General features: G+C 51.2%; 1 protein-coding gene across 3 annotated transcripts in view; it reads left to right on the top strand.

The window, feature by feature from the left end:
• Nucleotides 1–14,890, top strand: part of HOXC4 (homeobox C4) — a 62,314-nt gene extending 47,424 nt beyond the window's left edge. The window contains exons 1-3 of one of the 3 annotated variants that reach the window (XM_004716887.3): nucleotides 12,796–12,938; nucleotides 13,095–14,037; nucleotides 14,535–14,890. In XM_004716887.3, coding sequence (XP_004716944.1) covers nucleotides 13,599–14,037; nucleotides 14,535–14,890 — 795 coding nt within the window. In that variant the 5' untranslated portion in view covers nucleotides 12,796–12,938; nucleotides 13,095–13,598. Of the gene's footprint in view, nucleotides 1–12,795; nucleotides 14,038–14,534 lie in introns of those variants that run through there. The other 2 variants (XM_045296331.1, XM_045296330.1) reach the window with 2 other exon arrangements.
• Nucleotides 14,891–22,338: the final 7,448 nt, after the last annotated feature.

Below are 22,338 nucleotides of genomic sequence, written 5' to 3'. Positions count from 1 at the left end.
TAACTTCCTCACCCTTTTGTGTTCCCTAGGCTCAAAAGTTCCATTTAAATACCACCAGCACCCCGCCCACCGTATACCCGTACCTCCCAGCCCCTAAAACCATGTGCACCCCTCAGCTGTCCATTCCACCTAAAAACAGAGCCATGCACACAGGGCTGAGAGTCTGAGTTTTCCCGCACAGACATCCTCTTGTCTCGCACTCCGATTTTGAGGTTTCTCCAGAGGGGATGGGGGGATGGGCTGTCAACCAGGTGCCAAGGTGCCCCAGCCAACCCGGAAAACATTTAATTTTGTTCCTAGTTCTTTAACCCGAGAGAAAAAAGGTCAAGCAACCAATCAGGCATGCGCTGTGCAGGGTCACATGGCCCCCATCAACCAATCAGCGCGAAAAGTACTTGAGTCTCTGTCTCCCTCTTCCCTTCCAACCCTCTCCGTCCCTCCCTCCCTCCTCTTTCCCTCTCTCCCTCTCTTCCTCCCATCTAGCTCCCTCCGCGTCTCGGATACCAAAGGGAAGAGCGATGCTGAGAATGCCCCATTGTCACCCCCCACCCCCACCCCTCACCCATACACACATCCCTGAACCAGTTCGGAGAGGTCTTTGGCATCTACCCTCTGATTCTGACAAAGCTGTATCTTGATGGGAATTGTACACGGACCTGAAGTGCTGAGGGTGCCCTCTGGATTTCTCGTTCACCCCCGTGATCCTGTTCAATTCTCTGGAATTTTTTTCGTAATTACTTTTTTCCCCTCTGGGATTTTTAAGTGTGGGCTCGGGTGTGGATATCAACTCCTGTCCTGCATTCAGATTCTGGCCAAGATGTTCATGCGAGCCACTGCCCCCAGCCCCCCACCCGCAACCCGCCCTACACACTTACCTTTAATGAGTTTTCCTTCTTATCGGATCCTCATCTCATGGGGGCAGGGTAGCAACTAGAAGAAACCCCTTTGGTTTATCTTTTTGGAAATGCCCCAGAAGACCCTAGCTTTGTGAAACTTCCCCCAGGTGTGGTTGAGAAAGAAAGCAAAGGTGTGGAGACGTTTTTTTAAGTTGTCTTTTGCACCTCTGGCTTGTTGGATACCTTTCAGCCAGTTTTGAGTTCTGAGAAAGGGAATGAGCACGGAGAAACATGACACACACACACACACACACACACACACTTCCTATTAGGCAGTCAATGTATCTATTTAATAAGATGATGATGATGAAGAAGATGATGATAGACTAAGTGGTGATCCTGTATCCTGGTCAATAGCTATGAACAGACACAGCTAGTAAATGGATAGGCTTAGTTTTGTGTTTCTGTGGGTCAGATCAGAAGGAGCAAGGAATGAAAACTTCTTTCTGAGTGATAATCTGCATGCTGGGCTAGGCCTTACACCAACCCACTCCTGGTATATATCTAAACAGACTCCTCCCCCACCCTCAGTCTCTCCATCTATGTTCCCTCCTCCCAATCCATCCCCTGCTCTGATGGAGAGTTCTGATGGGCCTCCTCTGGTGACACTGAGGTGCAGGGAAAGGAGGGGAATTCTGAATCTGAACTGGAACTGTCAGCAACCCATTTGATTATCTTCTCTATGGGGGTGCTTTGGGGGACAATTCTGCAGGCCAACTGGGAAGGATTGGCACGAGACATCAAGAGGACAGCTTTTCTGAGAAACCATTGAACCTTCAGTTTCAAAATCATGTTAAAACACACGGCTCTTACTTTGCCTCTTTATGAGTTAGACTTAAACCATGTACACTCTTCTCCTTCTCCTGCTCCTCATCCTCCTTCTTCTATGCTGAATAGTGTGGTGGTGGTGGTGGTGGTGGTGGTGGTGGTGGTGCCTGAGCCCCACCCTCACCTCCACTATGGACCTCTTTTGATAGATCACCAGATCCCATGCAAGATGGGAAAAGACAAGACACACAGAGGGAGGTTGACTCTGCTGAGGCACCTTGGGATCTTTAGAGTGTTTCAAGCCATTCTAATGTCCAAGTAGACTTTCTTGGTCTCCTAGACTCTTCCTCTCTGTGTGCAATTGCTTGGGGTTGACTTTTTGATAGAAGAAATGTGAGATGTCATTCTGGGCTTTTGTTCTGGGTTCCCTTCTATTGGGGAAAGGAGAACATACTGTGAACCTCCTCCTTGGTGGTAGTGGCACCCCTAGAACTCTTTGAAGTAGAGAATGTAGACAATCTGGATTCAGGACCCCCATGGTCGGGCTTTTGGAGGTAGAGGTTTCCATTTCAGGAGGAGACGGGGCTGCTAGAAGGCCAAGAAAGGCTCATTCTCCCTACTCCTTTCTTGCTTTAGGTCCTTGTAACCAGCACAGCAATGGGTTCTGACTTCTCCTTTGGCTCCTCTCATGAGTTTCCAGGAACTTCAGGAAAAGTGTGGGCTAAGGAACCTGGGATTCTCTTTGTCTTTGAGTCCTACTCTGGAATCTCTCTCTCTATTCTATTCTTAAGGCTTACTTAAGGGAAGGGCAAAAAGGGGTACAGAGATCACCAGGGAAATACCTGTCCTAGCCCTGTGGGGAGGGGAACAGAGGAGATGCAGTTTGGGGCTTGGGAAAGTTGGGCTAGATTATTAGGGACCTTGTTTAGCCCCTGATAACCAGACCTTTAGCATATACCTTGGAGGGGAGGTGGAATAGAAGGCTGTTGGCATGCTGTGGATCTGATATACAGAGGACACGTGTAGAGAAAGTTCTACCCCAGGCAGAGATGATGTGTGTGCAGTCACTGGAATCCTTTCAGGGCTACAGATACTTTCTAGAAATCCCCAGCTCCCGGCCACGTGTCTACAGCAGACTTGCATGAATGTGTATGAAAGAGCTGGTATTCTGGTGTTGGAAGAACTCAGGACCCTAGTGAGTGCTCTGACTTTTCAGCTTCACCTCCCACCCCTGTTCTTCCCAGGAGGCCCACCTACAGACCACTTGTCCTCTTCAGCCTCCTCCCTTCTGCCTCTTTGGGAAATCCAAACCATGGCACAGAGGTCCCCATGGATGGGAGGTCTCAGGGACCCTCAGTGTTGGTTGGCCTGGATTGGGTAATGGGTGTGTGGGAGGGCAATCTGGGGAAGAAATGCCAGATCCCCTTTTCAATTGAATCCCCGTTGCTGGATGCTTTGAACTCCAGGCCAAACCCCTCAGACTGATGCTTTGCTTGGGGAGTGGTGAAAAAAACAATCTTGTCAAGTGAATAGTTCTTTAAGAAGGCAATTTTCTGGCTGGAAATCATGCCTGTGTGCATAGTGCGTGTGCGTGTGCGTGTGCGTGTGCGTGTGCGTGTGTGTGTGTGTGTGTGTGTGTGTGAATGGAGGGAGTAAGGGTCAAGCCCTTCATTTCAGATTGTGTGTCTCCTCCCCCCTGTGGAGGACGGGGTGTGGGCCAAGGTTTTTATTGAGGGTGCTTTTCCTGTAGGGAGCAGCTCTGGGTCATAAATGCCCAGAGGAGGCTGTTTTGATCTGGTGACTTCTCAGGAAGTAGCATCTAAGGTTTGCTTTGTAAATCACTCTTCCCCTAGCTGGCCAGCTAGATTGGATTGCATTTCCCTCAGGGAGCCCACCTGGGGACCCTCCTCACCTCTCTTACCCAGGAAACCAGAGGAGAGGGAAAAAAAAGGGGAGTCTAGAGCCCTAGCACCTTCCACCTCCAGTAAGAGAGTCCTTGATCTAAAAGTCTCCACTAGCTGCCTGGACATTGCTGGGACATCATTCTGTAGCAAATGAAGGCTCACCCTTATCCCCTGGAGCTGGTGCCTCCTATAAGAAAGGGGCTCTTCAGATGAGTTTTTCCAAAAAAAGGTCCTAGAGTAAAGGATCCATTTCCTTTCGCCTGTGCAAAGCCTGGTCTCCCAACCTTTTCCGGTGTGTGGAACTCTCCTTTAAGGCTTGCTGGACACCTCAGCCTGATGGCAGATGCTTCAACTTCTGAGGCTCTCCTTTTCCAGGGCAATTGTCTTCCTGTAATCATTTCTCCATCCCAGTGTCCCTTTCTGGCTAAGATGGGGGGCTCCAGATGTGTAAGAGAGCCCTTCGCGGGAGCTAGGGGGGAGAGACAGGGAGAAAACCCTCCTAGGGCCTGGTGACAGGAAGAAACTCTCTCTGAAATCCCTGACTGGGTTTCATGGGGTTAAGCTATGTGCAAGGTTGTGCGTGAAAGCCTGCAGCCTTCTCACATCTCTCTCCACCCAGCTGTCTCCAAACAAAACCATATTTTACCTAAATGACTCCATTTTATAATGTTAACTAGGCGGAGCCTTCCCCTCTTAAAGATACCCCAGCCCCTCAAGGGCCTTTCCCCTGAGCCCAGGGCTGGGGGAGTAAAAGGAAAACGTGAATAAAGAGCCCTCCACCGCTTCAGATTGGGCTCCATCAGGCCAGGATGGTTTGGGGGGCCCCAGACTTCAGGGCTCCTATCCATCTTCAGAGAAATGCCCCGTGCGCTGGGGGTGAAGTCAGAGATTACAGGAGCTCCTGGACCTTTTTTATCTGTCCTCATCAATTTCCCAGAGACTGTGGGCTAGAACACCCCAAAGCCACAAGAGTCAGAGAAACCCCCCATTCTCAGAGCTCGGTGCAAAGACACCTGTGTTTTCCGAGAGGCCAGCCCTCCTCAGAGTTGTATTTGTAACAATGTATTTATAGATCATTCTGTGTCCATATAACAGGATGGATGTTTTATCCTCCTCTCTGCTCCATATTTAAACGCAGGTTTACAGATCTTTAGATTTATAGATCTATAGTGAACCAAAAAGTTCTCCATCAGAATCATTGTGTGCATATTAATGATTTTTCTATGGTGGCCAGATGTATATGTTGGGATGTGTATAGAGATCTCGCTAAACATCTACATGAATATTGAGACCCCCCTCCCCGCTACTCCCTTGGAAAGAACCATGTTCCCAAATGTGTTCCTCGCTCTATTTTGGAAACTGTCTCTAGGTGTACTCAAAAGTCCGAGACCATAATGTCATTACATACTGAAGCTGCACATGCAGAGATCTTTATAAACGTCACAGTTCTGCTTCAAAGTTATATATCTGAACATGTGCGTAAAGAGGGCTCCACAGTGCACCTGGCTACGTGCGCTCTCTAGAAGGACTGAAACCTATCCTTCCCCTCTCCTCCCTCCCTATATATGTCTCAGCAATCTATAAAGATATCTGGGAGGATGGAGAGGAGATGGAGAACAAATAGCTTTGGGATGCTCTGCTTATTAAAGCAAAGGATTGTGTCAGCTCCAAGTTTATTTCCAAGTGTAGGTCAGCCCAGTTGAGTTGTCTGCCTCTCACTCCCTACTCCAGGGACTGCCACTTCCCTCCAGCAGTCACTGTGACCTAAGGGCCCAGTCCAGCCTCCCAGTCCTGTGGCACCTGCTAAGCCAGCTCCTTACTCCAAAGAGAAAGGGGGGGAAAAAAAGGGCCAGTCCTGTAGCCCAGCTACTCCACTCTCAGGGGGCAAGGGCAGGTCCATTTCCGCCTGCCCAAAGTGGGTCTTTGAAATTTGGGGAAAGGGCATGGAAGGCCCCAATTGTTTTTCTGGAGGGTGCCCAAATGATGCCAGGGTCACCACATGACCCGAAGGTGCCCTGGCCCCAATTGCTTAGGGTGCCCTGGCCCAAGTAAGGGGCTTCGCTGGCTCGCAGCAGCCGGCACGCTTATCGGCTGGGATTGATGCCTTGGCGGCTCCTGTATATCATTTCCAAGATTTTTTCTGTCCAACTCCTCGGCTCTTTGGCTTCCACGGCTTTGACTAATGATTGCTACAGATGCCAACGTCTTCAGAATCCTAATAACTAGGCAGGCAGACTTTTATTTACCGGGCATTGTGGCTGCCTAGGGAAAAGGGGGACCCGGATGGGAGCAGGGGTACACCCAGGGTTGGGGTGCTGTGGGTCGGGGACAAGGAAGAAGGTTGTGACCAACTGGAGTTTTGCAGAACTCCTTCCTCAGTCCCCAAGTCCCTTCACTCCGTGAGGAAAACAATATAATCTATAAACAATACTGCTCCTAGCAACTCCTTGCAGGCTTGTTGTAAAGGATCAAAGAATAAGCAGAACATGGGAGACAAGCAGAGAAGTGTTTATTAGTTGTAAGTAGCTGAGAGATTCAGTGGGAAACCCGAAACCCGGGGCTTGGGGAGGAAAAAGAGTTTCCGTTGGGGGCGGAGAGGATGGGAAAGAGGTCCAGTCCGCTTAGGTGGGAGAAAGGGCATCTTTTATTTTATTTTGTGTCTTCTCCTTCCCCTCCCAGCCCCAAGTTAATGCCTCTCATAAAATACAATTCCTCCTTCCCTTCTTCACCTCGCCTTCCATCCATCCCAGCGATGTAGGAGCTAGACAGTGCGTTTTCCTGGCCCTAGGTGTCCAGCAGCTGCCCCCACAGGTGCTGCCCGCTGCCCTTGGTGGCTGCTGCCTGATGTGGGCCTTCTCTGTATCTGTAAAGCGACAATCAGATCCAACTAGCCGCGGAGTGGGGACCCTGGCCAGTACGGCCAGCTCGGCCTGCCCACTTGCTGATAGCTGGCAAGATTGTGGCCGAATTTGCACCCCCAGACGTCTCTCCCCCTACAGCTGGGGGGCCCAGGGCTTTAGGGGGCAGGGGCTTGAGTTTCCCCCGCCCAGCCTGCAGCCAGGCTGCGTGCCTCCTCCTGGGGACTCTGGCCAGCCCGGCTCACTCATCCTTCGTCTGGGAGGAGAAACTGACAAATGCCCAGGGCCCAGCTGTAAGCTCAGGCTTGGGGTGGTCCCCTGAACACAGAACAGTTTTCTACCAGGGAATAAAGGAGCGCAGCTGAATCCCGAAAGGCAAGTGGGCAGGAGCGCAGGGTCTGCGTCCAGCGTGGTGGGTCGGCGGCCGAGCTGGCCCCGGAAAGCCGAGGGAGGACCATTTCGTTGGCATGTAGAACGAGGCAGCCGCCCGGAACCCCGACCCGGGCCTCGCCAGGCGCTCGCTGGGCAACCGGATGCAGCCTCTCCATCAAGGCCGGCAGGAGGACCCGGAGACACAAAAAGGGAGCCGAAGGATTTAAACAGTCGGAAGCAGAGGCGTCCCAACGAGGCCAAAGCGAAAATCAATCAAGTAATTAAAAATGGCAACGGGGATAAAGCCCGAAGGTTGGGGGTCCTGGGTCCGGAGCAGGCAGCCAAGGTGGGGACTGAAGCGGGCGAACCGCCCAGGGACGCGGCGGCTGGCGGCCAGGCGGACTGCGCGGAGGGGCAGCGGGAAGTTTCTAATAGATCTCTATTGATTCTTACTTGGTTGGGAAAAGCAGGCGTGGTGCCTTTTCCCAGTCCCCGGTCCAGCAGCCGCTGGTGCCCCACTTTGGGGGTTCCTCCTTTTTTATGGGCCCCGTGGCATACAATTGAGGACTGATTCCCAGATCCCAACAGGGCCACGGATGTGCCAGGCACGTTGGCTCCAGAAGGCCCTGGTGACACGGTGACGCTGCCTCTGGGTTTGAGGGGATGGAAGGGAGCGGCATTCCAATTTCAGAAATGTCCACATTTCCCTCTATCTTGATTTCTCCAGCGCTGGATTCAGGACAAGCCTTGGAAAGAACGGGCTGGGTCAAGCTATGGACCAAAGCTTTGGGAGTGGTGGTGGGGCTAGTGGGGTGGTTCTTAAAAGAGGGACTTGGGGCTAAGCAAACTGGACCTCTTTGGGCAGGGGAGGGAAAGGAATCATTTTTGGTCAAAAAGGACAATTCTTGATGACAAAAAAAGTCAGGCACGCAAGGAGTTCTGTTTTGCAAGGAGAAGATGTGCTTCTCATTATGAAGGTTAATAATGGTGATGATCTGATGATCAGCATGCCTGGGTCAGCTCAGAGAGGGACCAAGAGGTTCTCTGTACAGACCTTGCTCACTGTGGTTGTTGGGGAGAATAAATTAAAGACCTCCCTGACCTCTCCACTTCCCACTTCTTAAGAACTCCAGAAAAAGGAGAACTTTCCCCAGTAGCCATCACCCCATCATTTTCCTGGGCTCTGCTCCATCCAATTTGCCCAAATGCACAGTCAGTTTTCCAGGGGATCCCTTCTGAGGAAGGAGCAGGGTTCCACCAGTGGTCACTCTCTGTTCCTGGCGGGACCAGGACTCCCTAGCCTGCTCTGTGGGCTTCCCTTGTTATCCTCAGCCTTTTCTCTCCTAGGACTTGGGGGTCCAGATGGGAGTAGGGGGTGAAGGGTGTCTAGTCCTACAGGGGTCTCTGGCAATGGAGAGGCTGGGAAGGGCTTAGGGCACTTCGGAGATGCCCTCATCAAACCCCAGGAGGGGTTCCCAGCTTCCTAGAATCACATCTCCGAGGAACCCGGGAGTGCCAGCATAGGGAGGCTCCATCAACTGCCCTAAGGTCAGCTTAGTTTCAAGATCTTTCAAAACCCTTTAGGTCCCTTTAGATGAAAAAGTCCCTTGCTCTCTAAGAGGAAAGTTGAGGTTCAAGCCTGGGAAGGGGAGGGCTCCTGCACCCACAAGGCAATAATCCAACAGCAATATTTCTAGTAATCAGAATTAAGGCTTGCATCAAAGGGCAGGCAGAAGAGATAGCCCAGTCAAGTTTTAAAGGGGATGAAATTCAGCAGTTTTGGATAAGGGTGGGGGGGTGTCAGTGAGGCAGGGATGAGCAAGGAAGGGGGTGGGCAACCCAACCTCTAACTAACAATTTCTCCAGCATAAAAATGAAACATCAAATTCGTTAGCCCAGGGCCTTCATTTTTCCCCTTCCACATTATAACTAGTTATTGAACTCGCTGGAAGATCTAAAGGCCATTTGCGAAGAGACAAATTTCAATGGAGTTTCCCCATCAATAACCCCATGGCAGTGACCTATTGGAACAAGTCAAACACCCGAGGTGAAATGCAGGTCACTCTGTCTAACCAATATTAAAATGCGGCCACTTTTTAAAAAGCCACTTTAAACGAGATTTGAGAAAAATTGAATTCCAGGGAAGGCAAGGCAAAGCGGGGGAAATCCATGAGAGGACCTTGCCTGTGGTCTATGAACAAACAAGAGAAATTCATCTTTAATATTTTAAAGGGGGGCAAATTAACATTCCATGATTGCTTTTTTTGAGACTATAAGCAATTCCAGGAGAAAAAAAAAGGTTGAGTATTTTCTGGTGACACGTCCGGGTTATTAAAATCATTTTAGACCAATTCATTACTTTTATTGACAAGAGATTTAAGAAAAAAATCAATTAAGCATTTGCATATTCTTTTGCATACATTAGCCCTGCTGCTGACATTGGAAAGGGACAAAAACAGACACATACACACATATGTATACACACACACACACACACACTCATACATGCACAAAAGGGGAAAAATGGGTCATGAGTCTTGCTTTAGTTGTGATTTTTAGGTTGCTGGGAGAAAAAAAATCAAAATGAAATTAATTGCTTGGTCACATACCATCTGAATGTGGATTTATTTGAGGAAGAGGGGGGGAAATGTTGCATTTTTTTAATTTCTAAAAACAAACAAAACAATTCCCTCCCAAACATAAACAAGGGAAATCCTGCATTTCATTTCGGAGCTGGAGAAAAAATGACTGCCATTTCCCTTTGCCCTCCAAATCCTAAATTGGTTCTCTCGTTTCTTTTTCTTCCCCAGAAAATTCAGGGAGCCTGGGAGGTGAGGTTTTAACACAGCCCAGAATCTATCCTTAGAGCTGCTTAGGGCTCAGCCGGCAGCTTGTTCCTGGGGAGGGGAGGAATATGGGTTATCCAACGGTCAGTATGGTAATCTGGGCACAATAAGGCCTTGCACACAATGGACACATATTTTTCTTCAGCAGTGTCAGAAGGAAAGAGCTTTGTACTGAAACGTGTTTCCGAAAGAGAAACCAGATTGAGATTCAGAGGAGAGTGTGAGTGTGTGTTTGGAGAGAGAGAGTATGTGTGTGTGTAGAATGTTTGGGTGCTGGCAAAAATGGGGGTCAGAAAAAATAAAAATAAAATTGAGGCAGAGCAGGGTGGGAGACAGCAGAGGTGGTGTGGATCCTTGGGCTGGCAAAAGGGAGGCAAGAGCGGGAAGCACAAAAGAGGACAGCCCCACATTTGAGGATTCATCTCAGGCCAGGGGTGCTTTAGTAACCCCATCCCAATTAAGCCAGTGCTAAGTGCAAGAGCCCTGGAAAAAGATTTTATTTCCATCCTTGTGATAATAGGCAGGTGAAAATATTTTATGTACATGGGTGGTGGGGTATTTTTTGCTATTTACCCATGTGAATCATTCCTTGATATTAGGCTATCTAGGATCACCAAAAGAGTTCTCTGTAGATGGTGAAGGTGAGTGTGGGCACATTTGGGGTAATCTCTAAGCTCTCCCTTTCTGAATGTGCATGTTGAGTTAGCTGTGCAAACCTGGAATGAGAACGCCACGTATTTATGGCTGCAGGAAGATGCATTTACCATATTAATAAACATAAATCATATGAACGCATATATATGTATTTTGATGTTAACCATAGGTACCAAAGACCGACTTGACATTCAATTGCAGTGTCCCTCTGTGTCTGCCCACACATGCTGGTAAGGAGTAGGCTTTCTACGCCATCACCTTCAACCCACCTGCAGGTGATCAGAAACCTGGTGGGAAAAGGTGTGCAATGGGCTATGCTCTGGGACAGGCTCCCTAGCAAGCCCCAAAGGGTGAGCAGATAGAAGACAAGAGGGTAGAGGCCGGGTAGATCTGGCAGAAGCAGGGAGTGAAGGCCAGGAGGAGAGAAGCCAGGCCGAAAGTTCACCTATCCAGGTGGGCAGGAGAACATTCCAGGCTGGGAAGGGGTGGGACAGCTAACATCCAGGTGCAGGCCCAGAAAGGAGATTGGGGGTGGGGTGGGAAGTTTTGCCCCACTCATTAACCTTCCCCCTACCTTACCTGAGCTCTCCTGGAGCTCCAGCCCGCCCCACGGAGCTGCGGTTTAGAGTCTCTTCTTGTAGTCCCATCCAGAATCCAACATCAGTTGTCCTTTGCCCTCTCCCAAGAAGTTATCACCAACGCCCCCCACAAACATTTGCCAAGAAATAGCCAGCAAACAAACAAACAAATAAAACCACCCTCACACAACTCCAAACCACTTCCTACCAAGCAGCACCCCTGCTTCGCCTCCTCCCCCTCTCCCCCCCTCACTCACAGTCTCAATTTCCTCTTCCATCCAAACCCCAGCCCCAGCCCGTCTGGTGGCAAGAGGGCCCGACAGGAGTGGGCAAGGGTTCCAACCAATTTGGGAAAACTAGGATTCTCCCCTAAAAGATGTCTCCGGGGTATTACAGTTCCCTTACCCAGCGGTGGCAGTAGGGGCGGGGCGCTGTCCTCCGTAGAAGAGGGTATCCAGGGACTCCCCACCCCCAAGCGCAGGCTCTTCCCCAGTCAGGCGCCCTTCGTGGTGCCAGAGGTGAGTGGGGTCGGAAGCTTAGGAACAAGGCCAGAGGCCGGGGACCCGAGCCAAGGCTCGGTCTCCTTCGGCATCGCCCGTGGCCCCGCTGCCCTCCCAGCCAATCCTCAGGGTGAGCCCCTAATTTGAAAGAGGGGACCCTTTCCCACAACCCAAGTTGGTGAGGGAAGGGCTGGGAGGCACCCGCCTTCAGCCTCTCCTTTTCTCTAGGGCTTTTTTCCCTCTTTCCCTTTCTTTCCCTTTCCCCTCCTCATTCCCTTAATTGCAGATGTTCTAATTAAACCCTCAAATAGTTGTTATGCCGTTTTAAAAGGTACTTATTCAAGTGTCAACCAGGCTGGGCTGGGAGGAGGCAGCGTAGGGCGGCGAATTAAAGGTGGATTGACTAATCACGGCGGCGATCATAATAATAAAATCAGAGGGGGGAAAAAAATCACATTACGACTTTTCGTGGAAAGGAGGGCGCAGGCAGCCAGCGGCCGCCAGTCCTGCGCCGCAGCCGACACAAAGAGCGCGGGCGATTCCGCGAGACTGATTTATGACGTTTTACAGCCCTATAAAAGCCGGAGCGACGAGGCAAGCGCTCCTACCACCGCTGGCAGATTTAGTCTAATAAATAAAACATAAACAGTTAACTTTATGTGTCACTTTTATTGTTATCAAGTAAAATATAGCCGAGCCCCGGCAAGCTATGATTTTAAACTATAATTGTTATCAAGTACAACAAGGGGACTCCCTCCCTCCCAGGGCTCTCCCCTCCGAGCCCCCTCCCCCCTCCCCCAACCTCTACCTCTGAGTAATAGAAGATCAGTTAATTGGAAATGGTGGCATGATGTGACCACCCCTGGCCAGAGAGAGAGTGTTCGGGGGAGCAGCTCTTCTTATGCCCCCCATCGTGCTCTATCGCCCTGCCACCCCCTCCCCAAATCACATCCTGTAGATGTGTGACAGCAGGGGTGGGGGGGGATGAAAGAGCTCGCAGAGGCCTGCGCTGCTCCCCAGCTTAGTGAGTTTACCCCTCAGCTTTTGGAAGGCAGCCTGAAGTTGGCCCTTGGGGATGCGTGTTTACATGTAAACACACGTGTTACATGGCTACACTCCCTGGCCGGAAGCAGCCTCTGCTCGCTCAGGCCTCTCTCCTGGCAGGCCTGCACTCTGTGTGGCTGGAGAAAGAAGAGCTCTCAGGCCCTGGCTGGGCACCGGGGGTCGGGGAGGGGAGGCATCGATGCCTGGCAGGGAGCTCTCTTTGAGGCAGCCTTGGGTACTTGGCAGAGGCTGTAGACCGGGTAGGATCGCAGAATTCACCCTGAGGCAAGTAGCACGTGTGATCCTCTGCCCTCCGCTGGGTCCGGGAGGGCCTGAGGCCACCAGGGCAAAGCTAGGCTACCGGAGCTGCCTTTTCCAACCACTTCCTGTCTTTCTTCAGCCGGGGGCTCAACCCCCACACATCCAGGCATGACGTCAGCATCATTTGCATCCAGCTGCCTCTACCTGTCCGCCCACCTGGGACCCTGCCTCGCCAGGCCCCAAGGCCAGAGGGTTGGGTGAGTGTGTATAGGGATGGGGACTGAACTCTGGTATCCTTGGCTGGGGTGGGGGGGGGTTGTCACCCCAGGCTCTCTAGCCTCTTGGCTCAGCCTGGACCCCTCCCCATCCAACCTCCACTCCAGTCCTTTTACAACTTCCTCTTCCTGCGAAAGAGGGGCGCTGTCCGGTGACCTCCACAGACTGAGACACGATCGCCACGAATGGAGACCCCTGGAAGCGCTCAGAAGCCAAGGCCCACCGGGGCTCACCGGAGGCCTGCAAGGAGACCCTGGACTGGGGCCGAATCACAGCTTCCCGACAGATCCCCTTCCCCAAGCCTAGGCTTTGGAAGGGAGCTGGGGGCTCCCCACCCCGTTCTGCAGGGGAGGGTTGTCAGTCTGGCGGCGTGTGCACTGGGGCCACCCCAATCCCCGCCAGCTATCCCCACATCATCCCCACCAATATCAGCATCATCACCACCACCACCACAAAAAAAAAATTGGATACATTTTGAATAAAGCGATTCGGTTCCTTATCCGGGGACTGGGTTGCTCCGTGTGATTGGCCGGCGGAGTCACATGGTGAAAGTAACTTTACAGGGTCGCTAGCTAGTAGGAGGGCTTTATGGAGCAGAAAAACGACAAAGCGAGAAAAATTATTTTCCACTCCAGAAATTAATGATCATGAGCTCGTATTTGATGGACTCTAACTACATCGATCCGAAATTTCCTCCATGCGAAGAATATTCGCAAAATAGCTACATCCCTGAACACAGTCCGGAATATTACGGCCGGACCAGGGAATCGGGATTCCAGCATCACCACCAGGAGCTGTACCCACCACCGCCTCCGCGCCCTAGCTACCCTGAGCGCCAGTATAGCTGCACCAGCCTCCAGGGGCCGGGCAATTCGCGAGGCCACGGGCCGGCCCAGGCGGGCCACCACCACCCCGAGAAATCGCAGCCGCTCTGCGAACCGGCGCCTCTCTCAGGCGCCTCCGCCTCCCCGTCCCCAGCCCCGCCAGCCTGCAGCCAGCCAGCCCCCGACCATCCCTCCAGCGCCGCCAGCAAGCAACCCATAGTCTACCCATGGATGAAAAAAATCCACGTTAGCACGGGTAGGCAACTTTGCTTTTTGCTCTCCCCCTCCCTCCCCTGTCCCCCAGCGCTCCCCACCCTCCCGGGCCCCTCCGGCCCCCGTCCTCCTTTCTCTCCTTCCCCCTCTCTCTCCAGGAGCGACTCTGGGTTAGCACAATTGAACTGGATTTACGAGCGAGAATGGGTAATTACATCCCCCATAAATTTTATGGCTTAGCTACTCTGGGCAGTCCGAGCCATGTGCTACGATCTGTTATGTATGTGTGAAAACTATGCTCGCTTTCTAAGGGCGCATAAATAATTCAGTGTCGTTACAATGAGGATTCCCCTCTTATTACACTACAAAGTCTCCAGCTTCCTTCAACTTCTTTATAACCCATTTAGCTTGATGACTTTATTTCCACCACCCCCTCCTCCTGCTCCACAGGGCTGAGGATGGGGTGAGGGTGGGGGTGCGGGGAGCCTGCTGCCTCTGAACCCCACGATTTGCTTTCCCCCCCCTCCCCCTCCTTCCCAGTGAACCCCAATTATAACGGAGGGGAACCCAAGCGCTCGAGGACAGCCTACACCCGGCAGCAAGTCCTGGAATTAGAGAAAGAGTTTCATTACAACCGCTACCTGACCCGGAGGAGAAGGATCGAGATCGCCCACTCGCTGTGCCTCTCTGAGAGGCAGATCAAAATCTGGTTCCAAAACCGTCGCATGAAATGGAAGAAAGACCACCGACTCCCAAACACCAAAGTCAGGTCAGCGCCCCCGGCCGGCGCTGCACCCAGCACCCTCTCAGCAGCCACCCCGGGCACTTCCGAAGACCACTCCCAGAGCGCCACGCCGCCGGAGCAGCCACGGGCAGAGGATATCACCAGGTTATAAAACATAACTCACACCCCCGCCCCCACCCCGTGCCCCCCGACCCTCCCCTCACACACAAATTGACTCTTATTTATAGAATTTAATATATATATAAATATATATTTTGGTTCTTTTCTCTCTTCCTCCCACCTTGTCCCTTGTCAATTCCAAACAGACAAAAACAGATAAACAAGCCCCTGCCCGTCTCTCCCTTCCACTGTTAAGGGCCCTTTAAAGCATGTGATGTGGTCTTAGCATGGTACCTGCTGGTTGTTTTGGGTTTTGTTTTTTTCTTTCTTTCTTTTAAGGTTTTTTTTTGGGGGGGGTATTTATTTTTTGAGGAAAAAAGCTGCGAAAATTATATAATGCTAGGTGCGACGGTCTGGTTTGGGTGAATTTCAGGGGAAATGAGGAAAAGAAAAAAGGAAAGAGAGAGCTTTTTAAGCCAATTCTCCTCCTTCTCCTCTTCCTTCCCCCCCTCCTTCCTTAGGCCTTTTGCATTGAAAATGCACCAGAGGAGGTTAGTGGGGGGAAGTCGTTTTAAGGAGAACAAAGCTATGAAGTTCTTTTGTATCTGTGGGGGGGGTGGGAAGAGAGAGGAAGACAACAGACAAAGCTAAATGCATCTGGAGAGCCTCTCAGAGCTGTTTAGTTTGAAGAGCCAAAAGAAAATAAAAATGAACTTTCAGTTCAGAGAGACAGTCTATAGGTAGAGTGCCCCCCTCCCCCCATCGTGGTTATTGTGTTTCTGGACTGAATTTACTTGATTATTGTAAAACTTGCAATAAAGAATGTTAGTGTCGATGTGAAATGCCCCGTGATCAATAATAAACCAGTGGATGTGAATTAGTTTTACGTCAATGTCTGATGGTTTCTTTTTATCCCCCTCCTCCTTCTGGCCTGGGAACATCCTACCTTCTCTATAGTTACCTAGGTTGACTCTAAGCAAACACAAAGCTTAACTCTCAACTCCAGTTCTCCAAAGTCTTTAGAAGAACCAGCAAGGGGTGGGGGTGGGGCAGGGGACCCTCAGTTGAGGGGACATGGCAGGTGAGGGCTGATTTCTCCTGTCCCCTTCCTGCTGAGTCTGCAGAGACTCCCAGGGATACTTACTGACAGTGGAGCTGGGTGGGAATGGTGTTGCATATTCTGTATAACCCCTTCCTCTGGTCTATTTCCCTTTTCTCCCCTAAGAAGGCAAGTTTCAGGAGTGGGAGGGAGAAGACATTTTAATGTGTTAGAGCTTGGGTGGGTGAGGGATGAAGGGAGATGCCCTATCAACATGCAAGTTCTCCTTAAAAGAAGAAAAGGGGTTTGAGCTGGTGATTCCTAGGCAGCAAAGTGACCTGTCAGATGGCTTTTCTGTTTGTTTAGACTTGGAGAGAAGGGTGAAGTGGAGGCCAGGGGCCTTCCAGGCCCCCTTGCACGGGTAGGCCTCAAAGCCTGGTGCTGGGAGATAATGTAACACTTTAATTTCCCCCTCACTTTCATTGTGGACCTGTTAGGTGTCCAGAAAAGACTTGGGGAGAGGCTGGGACTATTCTCTGGTCCCTTGACCTCCCTGGAAACAATTTCTGGGTTTAGGGAAAACCTAAAGAGGACCAGGTGCCTACCAAAAATACTGTTTCCTCGGGGTTAAAACGAAAGAGTGGGGAAAAGAAAAGAAACAAAAAATGATCCTGGATGACTTAAATAATTAATCCAAGCCAAAGACTCCTAAATAATTATAGTCTCAAAGACTAGACCCTAAGCGGGGCCTACTCAAAGTTTTGCTCATTTGTGAGGAAAAAGAATAGGAGTCATCATCGATGGTCCTGGAACCTCTTCCTTTCAGGCATCTTATCCGATTTCAGGACCGAGGAATATCAGAAGCAGAAGAGGGTGAGGAGGACTGAGATGTGTTGGGAAGTCAGGAAAATTCCTATTTTTGATCCCCAAAATCTTGACACAAAGGCAACAGGGTGACCGACTTGTGAAAATCTGTTTGGTGTACTTTGGATCTGCTTCTCCTTGGGACCACTTGCTGGCGGATAGAGAAAGAGTGAGTTGGGCGAATTTGCTGGGTTTTCTAGGTTTACTTTCTCTGCCCTCAGTGGTGCCCTGGAGACAGCAAAACATGCTGCCTACAATGTGAGGAAGCAGGGCCACCCATTATCTAGAGTTATTTTGTGTAATCAAGCAAGTCAGGGGCCAAAAAACCGGGGACCAGCACCCCAATCATCTTGGGAGAGTTGACTTTAGGGCAGACAAGGGGTATGTAGCTGCCCTTGGGGAAAGGAAGGGAGGGAGGGAAGGCCTGATGGGGCATCTTTTCAAGTCTATAAGGAAGCTGAGGTGGAAAGGAGAAAAATTTTAAAAGGAAATTAGGATTTGTAGCCCTTGCCTAAGTTTGTTCCTTGGAACTGGGGGAGTTTATCTGGTCCCTGTCCCTGCGCCAAGAGGGGAAAGCACCACATTTTATTTCTTCAGTTTCTGCCTGAACTTGCTGACAGGACACTCTTTAGAGAAGAAAAAACAGCATAAAAGTAGTGGGACCTTTATTTTATTTTTCCTTCTTTATGGGATTCTGTTTCAAAAGTGTGCGCATGCAAACACACACACACACACACAGAGTCAATGTCTGTTGCCTATTCTTGATCTACAAAGGGGCAACACCAGAAATCTGTAAGTTTTGACAAAACTAAACAAAAACCCTTTGCATTTAAGTTTTGAAGAACTTGGCTTCTGGCTATGCCTCCAGGAGGTTCCCATCTCTCCTTTTTGTCCAAAGCACCCGTTTGCCTTAGACCTGACCACTTAGAATAGGCTGGGGAGAGGTGGATGTTGGGGGGTAGCCTGCACTGAGCTCCAGTCTCAGTATCAGTGCTCCCCCTGATGCTGCTAAACCTCACTGGGAAGTGGAGGACTGGGGTTTTTATTGAAGTTGGGTTGAGCAGTGGGGAAAGGCTGGGGTAGGGGGAGGATGCGGAACCAGGTTCACGGGGAGGACACAGCATTTTCTCTCCCATTGCCTTTATATTCAGCAGCGCCTCTGACCTCTCCCCCACCCCCACCCCCAGCCCTCTGAAGCCAGCCCTTGCTCAGCCCCTGGTCTCACATAAGGATGCCACTGCTTTTGTAGAGCTGGGGGTTTCTTGCCCAAAGTAATGGGAGAGGCAAGGCGCAATGAATGCCTGCTAGCGCTTTGTATCTCACCCTCGCCAATGGCTCAATAAAAAGAAGACAGGATGAATCGGAGACCAATATTCCAAAGTCCTTCTCGCCAAGCATGGGGAGATCCCAGCAGATCAAAAACCCCTTGGCATGTAAGTAGTTAGACTGGATCTGCTCTGGGGGCGGGGGGAGGAGGCTCAGGAGTTTAAACTATTGCTGTTTTTATCTTAACTCTGGGACTCTGGAGGGAAATCCAGTCTTGAACAATGGGGCTCTGCTGGGGACTTGGGGGTCAATGAAGTTGGTGGACTTGGATGGTGGAGAATCTTGGCTCCAGGAAGGAGAGAGGGGGCCTACAAAGTGAGGCTGGGGGAAGCCTACTAGGGAACTGGGTTCCTCTGAGAGCCTCCCCTCTGTTGTTTGGATGAAGTTCCTGCAAAGTTTGCTCAGCAAGCCTCCTCTGAGAGAGGATTTCACAGAAAGGAATCCAGGGTCCTCTGCCCAGTGTTGGGTGGTGTGAGCAGTCAGTGTGATACACGGGGCAGGTAAAACTCTTAAGGGGTTCTCAGGAGCTTGGGGCCAGGGTGCCCTCTGCTAGGCGTAGTTTGTCTGTGTTTCTCAGAGTGATGGGACCTGGCTCAGAGATATTGGGATCTGCAGGGCGCTGTGACCAACCGAGGGGAACAAGCGCTGCGACAAGTCCACTCTCTCTCTCTCTCTCTCTTGCCCAATTCTGGAGGAGCCACGTTTTGGGGTTCCCCACAGCTTCTACCTGTCACTTCTTCGCCTTTGGGGGGCTCATTCTCTTTTAAAGACTATCCTTCCAAGGGTCCTCTCCTAGGCTGGGAAAAAGAGAAGGAGGATTCCCCACCAGAGCGGGGCCACCAGAGCAGAGGGAATATTTATTACCTCTCTGGATGTCATTACCTAAGAATACAATTTTATGAACTTCCTAATCTGTTAGCTTGATTTATCTGGATGGGCAGGGGCCCAGAATAAACATTTGGGGGATTTGAAGGTGGGAGGGGAGGAGGGGGGAGTCTGTGCCTGTGACCCATCTTTCAGATAGAACCGACTGTTCCCCTTCCACTCGGCCTACTTTTTCTGCACCCCTCCTTGCAATTACCATTCTAATTTCATTTTATTTTTTCCTATAATGTGTGGCTTGCTGGGGATGTCTGAGTTTTAAGTGCCCCCTGAGGGTTCACAGTGATGGGATTCACTGTTTGAACCAGAGACTTGAAGGAGTCCCTCAGCCACCTTCCAAGCCTTCCCCAGGAGTTTCAGTCCTTTTTGAATGGGAGGGGCAGGAAGAAGTTAAAGGCAATCTCAAGATTTTCTCCTCTGGGCTCCTCCGGGGAAGGGGGTCTCCAGCCTGGGCCTGGCCCTCCCTCTGTGCGTAAGGGTCTCTGGGACTTGGGGTCTTGAGGATCTTCAACACATGGGCAGATCTGGGAGAGTCAGCAGGGAGAAGGACCTTGGCAGCTCAATCTTCCTGCTTCCGGCTCCTGGCCAGGCCCAGGGGAATAATTAGGGGGAAGGGGAACCGGGATGGGTCCCAACTGTGTGGAGGGTCTCAGGATATGTTTGAGCAAGGGGGCAGGGTTAAAGAGTCTAATGAATGGGAAAGCCCCATTTTAAATGTCTAGTCCCCATCAGGAATGGCCAGATGCCTAATCCATAGAGTACTCTAGGTTCCCCTTCGCCTGCTTGCCCTGCTGGGATCCACGGCTAGCCAAAAATCCAAGGGCCCGCTTCTCGCCCTCCTTCCCGACTTCCTTGCTTCCCAGCGTCAGAGTTGGGGAGAGGGGAGTATATTGGAAACTCTGAGCAGAGAAACCCTAAAACAGAGTGGGGATAAAGCACTGCCCAACAGCCCGACCCAAGATTCCCTCTCCTGCCTCCTGCTTCCAGGAAAACTCCCAGCGGGAATAGAGGCAGAAGGCCACGGTGTGCGGCTCTCTCCGCTTCCTTTCTTCCAGCGGCCCGGGTCTTGGGGATCACAAGAGGGGACCAGGGGAGCAAAGGCGAAGTGCTAGAAGCCGCCCGCGGCCCGGCTCCTCGGGATTCCACGCCGCAGCGTTCGCCCAGGGCGCGGTGTCGCCTTCGGCTGGGTCACGACCCCAGGCTCTGACTGCGGACAATGGGACTCAGGCGGGGGCATGGGGTGCGTGGGCAGCAGGCGGGTTCACTGCGCGGTGAACTCCGCGAAGCCCAGGGGTCTCGCCCTTTGGAGCTCAACCTCGCCTTTCTTTCCGCGGGGGCACCGTCCATTTTTGCCCCCCCCGCGGACAATCGAATGGGCTCTAGGATGGGCGCTGCGACCAAGACCCCCACCGTGGCCACCACCAAATAAGGAGATTCCTTGTCTAGAAATGAACCGATAGTGACTCTGAGTTCCCAGAGCAGGAAATGGCAACCTCTCAAGATCTCTGTGGGGATCCAGAGAGGAAATCTAGTGGTGAGTAGAAGGATTCTGGACCCATGGTCGCCTCCATCAGGGGAACGGCAGGCTGAGAAGGGATTTCTCTCAGATCACAGGGCTAATGACCGCCCTGCCCTCACTCCCCTGGCCTTTGTCCCCATGCAGGTTATCCTTAAGGCTGTTGTACAGGGGAAGCATTCTCAGTCTGGAGGGTTGGCCTACTGGCGGAGGAGGTTCGTGCCTTGAGAGATGTCACCTAGCCGATTTGATTTTCTTATTGTTGGGGCCCACTCTTGGGAGCACTCCTGGCTCTTGGGAGGAGGTGTCTTCTCCTTTAGGAGGGCCACATAGTGCTGGTGGTTTTGTACGTGTGTAGCCCTTTTACTCAACTGGACCAGACTTTGGAAAACACACCTTCAGAGTGGGTGCTGAGTCCCAGCCAGAAGAATCAGGCGACCCCAGAGAGTTTGGGGAGAGGAGAAAATAGGGGAGGTACAGAATATTCCAAAGGTCTGCTGGCGACCATTGCTTTTAGCAGACGCCTCCCTCTCTGTCCCGTTTCTTAGCACGGTTTGCAGGCTTTGGCCTGAGGTACTGTCAGATGAGCAGAGGAGCTGTGTGCCTTCTAGGTAGGAACCTCTCCAAGGGTCACAAACTGTTTTGGGAGTATGGACACACACACACAGTTGGACCCTGTCCTTGCTTGGCTGTTACAGGGTGTCTGCTTAGTATTTCTGGTGTTTGCTGTTCTCCATATTTCTGCCCATCCGTGCTCCCCTTCCTCCCTCGCCCTGCAGTGACTCTCTAGGACAATCCTTGGGTCCCAGCATCCCCTGGGATTCTCCTCCCACTGGGAAAGCAGAGGCAGTGACACCAAAAGGTGGGGTGGGGTCACTGGGAGGGACAGCTGAGGTTCAAAGGCTGTGCTGACTGAGCCTCCAGTCCAGGCCACTTCAGGGCCCATCGGCCCCTTGCAGAATGGCCCCTGAGCCCACAGCAAAGAGAACACAGTTTTATAGCCTGGGGCAGATGTTGGCGCTGCCAGCTCACCACCGGATTCCCCTTTATCTCTCCTCCACCAAAGAGGCTCCAATCTTGCCTGTACCTTTGTTCTCCCACCTCCTCTTCCTCTGTTTGATCCAGCCTTACTCCCCTCAAATTGTCTCTTTAGATCTGAAAGCATCTGTTCCTGCTGGCCCCTCCCCCCACAGCCATCTTCCCTCCTTCTAATGCTCATCAGATTAGGCAGTCAAAGAAACCCTCAACTACAGGGCCTCTGACCTGTTCAGCTACCCCAGGGCCCAGAGACTTCTGAGGCCAGTAAAGGAGACCCTTCCTCAGCCCCCAAGTGTTTTTATTTAGTTCTCCCAGTTGGAGAGGGTCCTGGAATTGAACTATTTGGACCTTGACACACACACACACACACACACACACACACACACACACTTCCCTCACTAGGACAATTCTCCATTAAAGTCTGGCTAAAGCAAGGAATCTGAGGCTGGAGGACTGAATTATTTAGATAAGTGCCTCAATTCTCTGATTTTTGTTTGCTCTACATTTTGAATGTATCATCTTAATTATCCCATAAATAGGAGAGTGCCTGTCCTAGTTACCTAGCACTGCTATAACAGAAGTACCACAGGTGGGCGGCTTTAACAAACAGAAATTTATTTTCTTCTCAGTTTAGGAGATTAGAAATAAGAAAGTCAGGGTGCTGGTTCCAGGGGAAGGCTTTTTCTCTTAGCTCTGGGAAAAGTCCTGGGAGAGGTTGTAGGACATTCCTTTTCCAGGAGTTTCCAGTGCTGGCTTGCTTAACCTCTTTAAAAAAAAACTTTAAAAAACTATTTTATTTTTAAAAAATCATTTTATTGGGGGCTCTTACAACTCC

This window comes from Echinops telfairi, unplaced genomic scaffold (assembly GCF_000313985.2).
Source record: "Echinops telfairi isolate 266 unplaced genomic scaffold, ASM31398v2 ScPeMD7_7404;HRSCAF=8442, whole genome shotgun sequence".
In the NCBI taxonomy this organism is placed as follows: Eukaryota; Metazoa; Chordata; class Mammalia; order Afrosoricida; family Tenrecidae; genus Echinops; species Echinops telfairi.
This window is presented reverse-complemented; position numbering and strand designations above follow the sequence as displayed.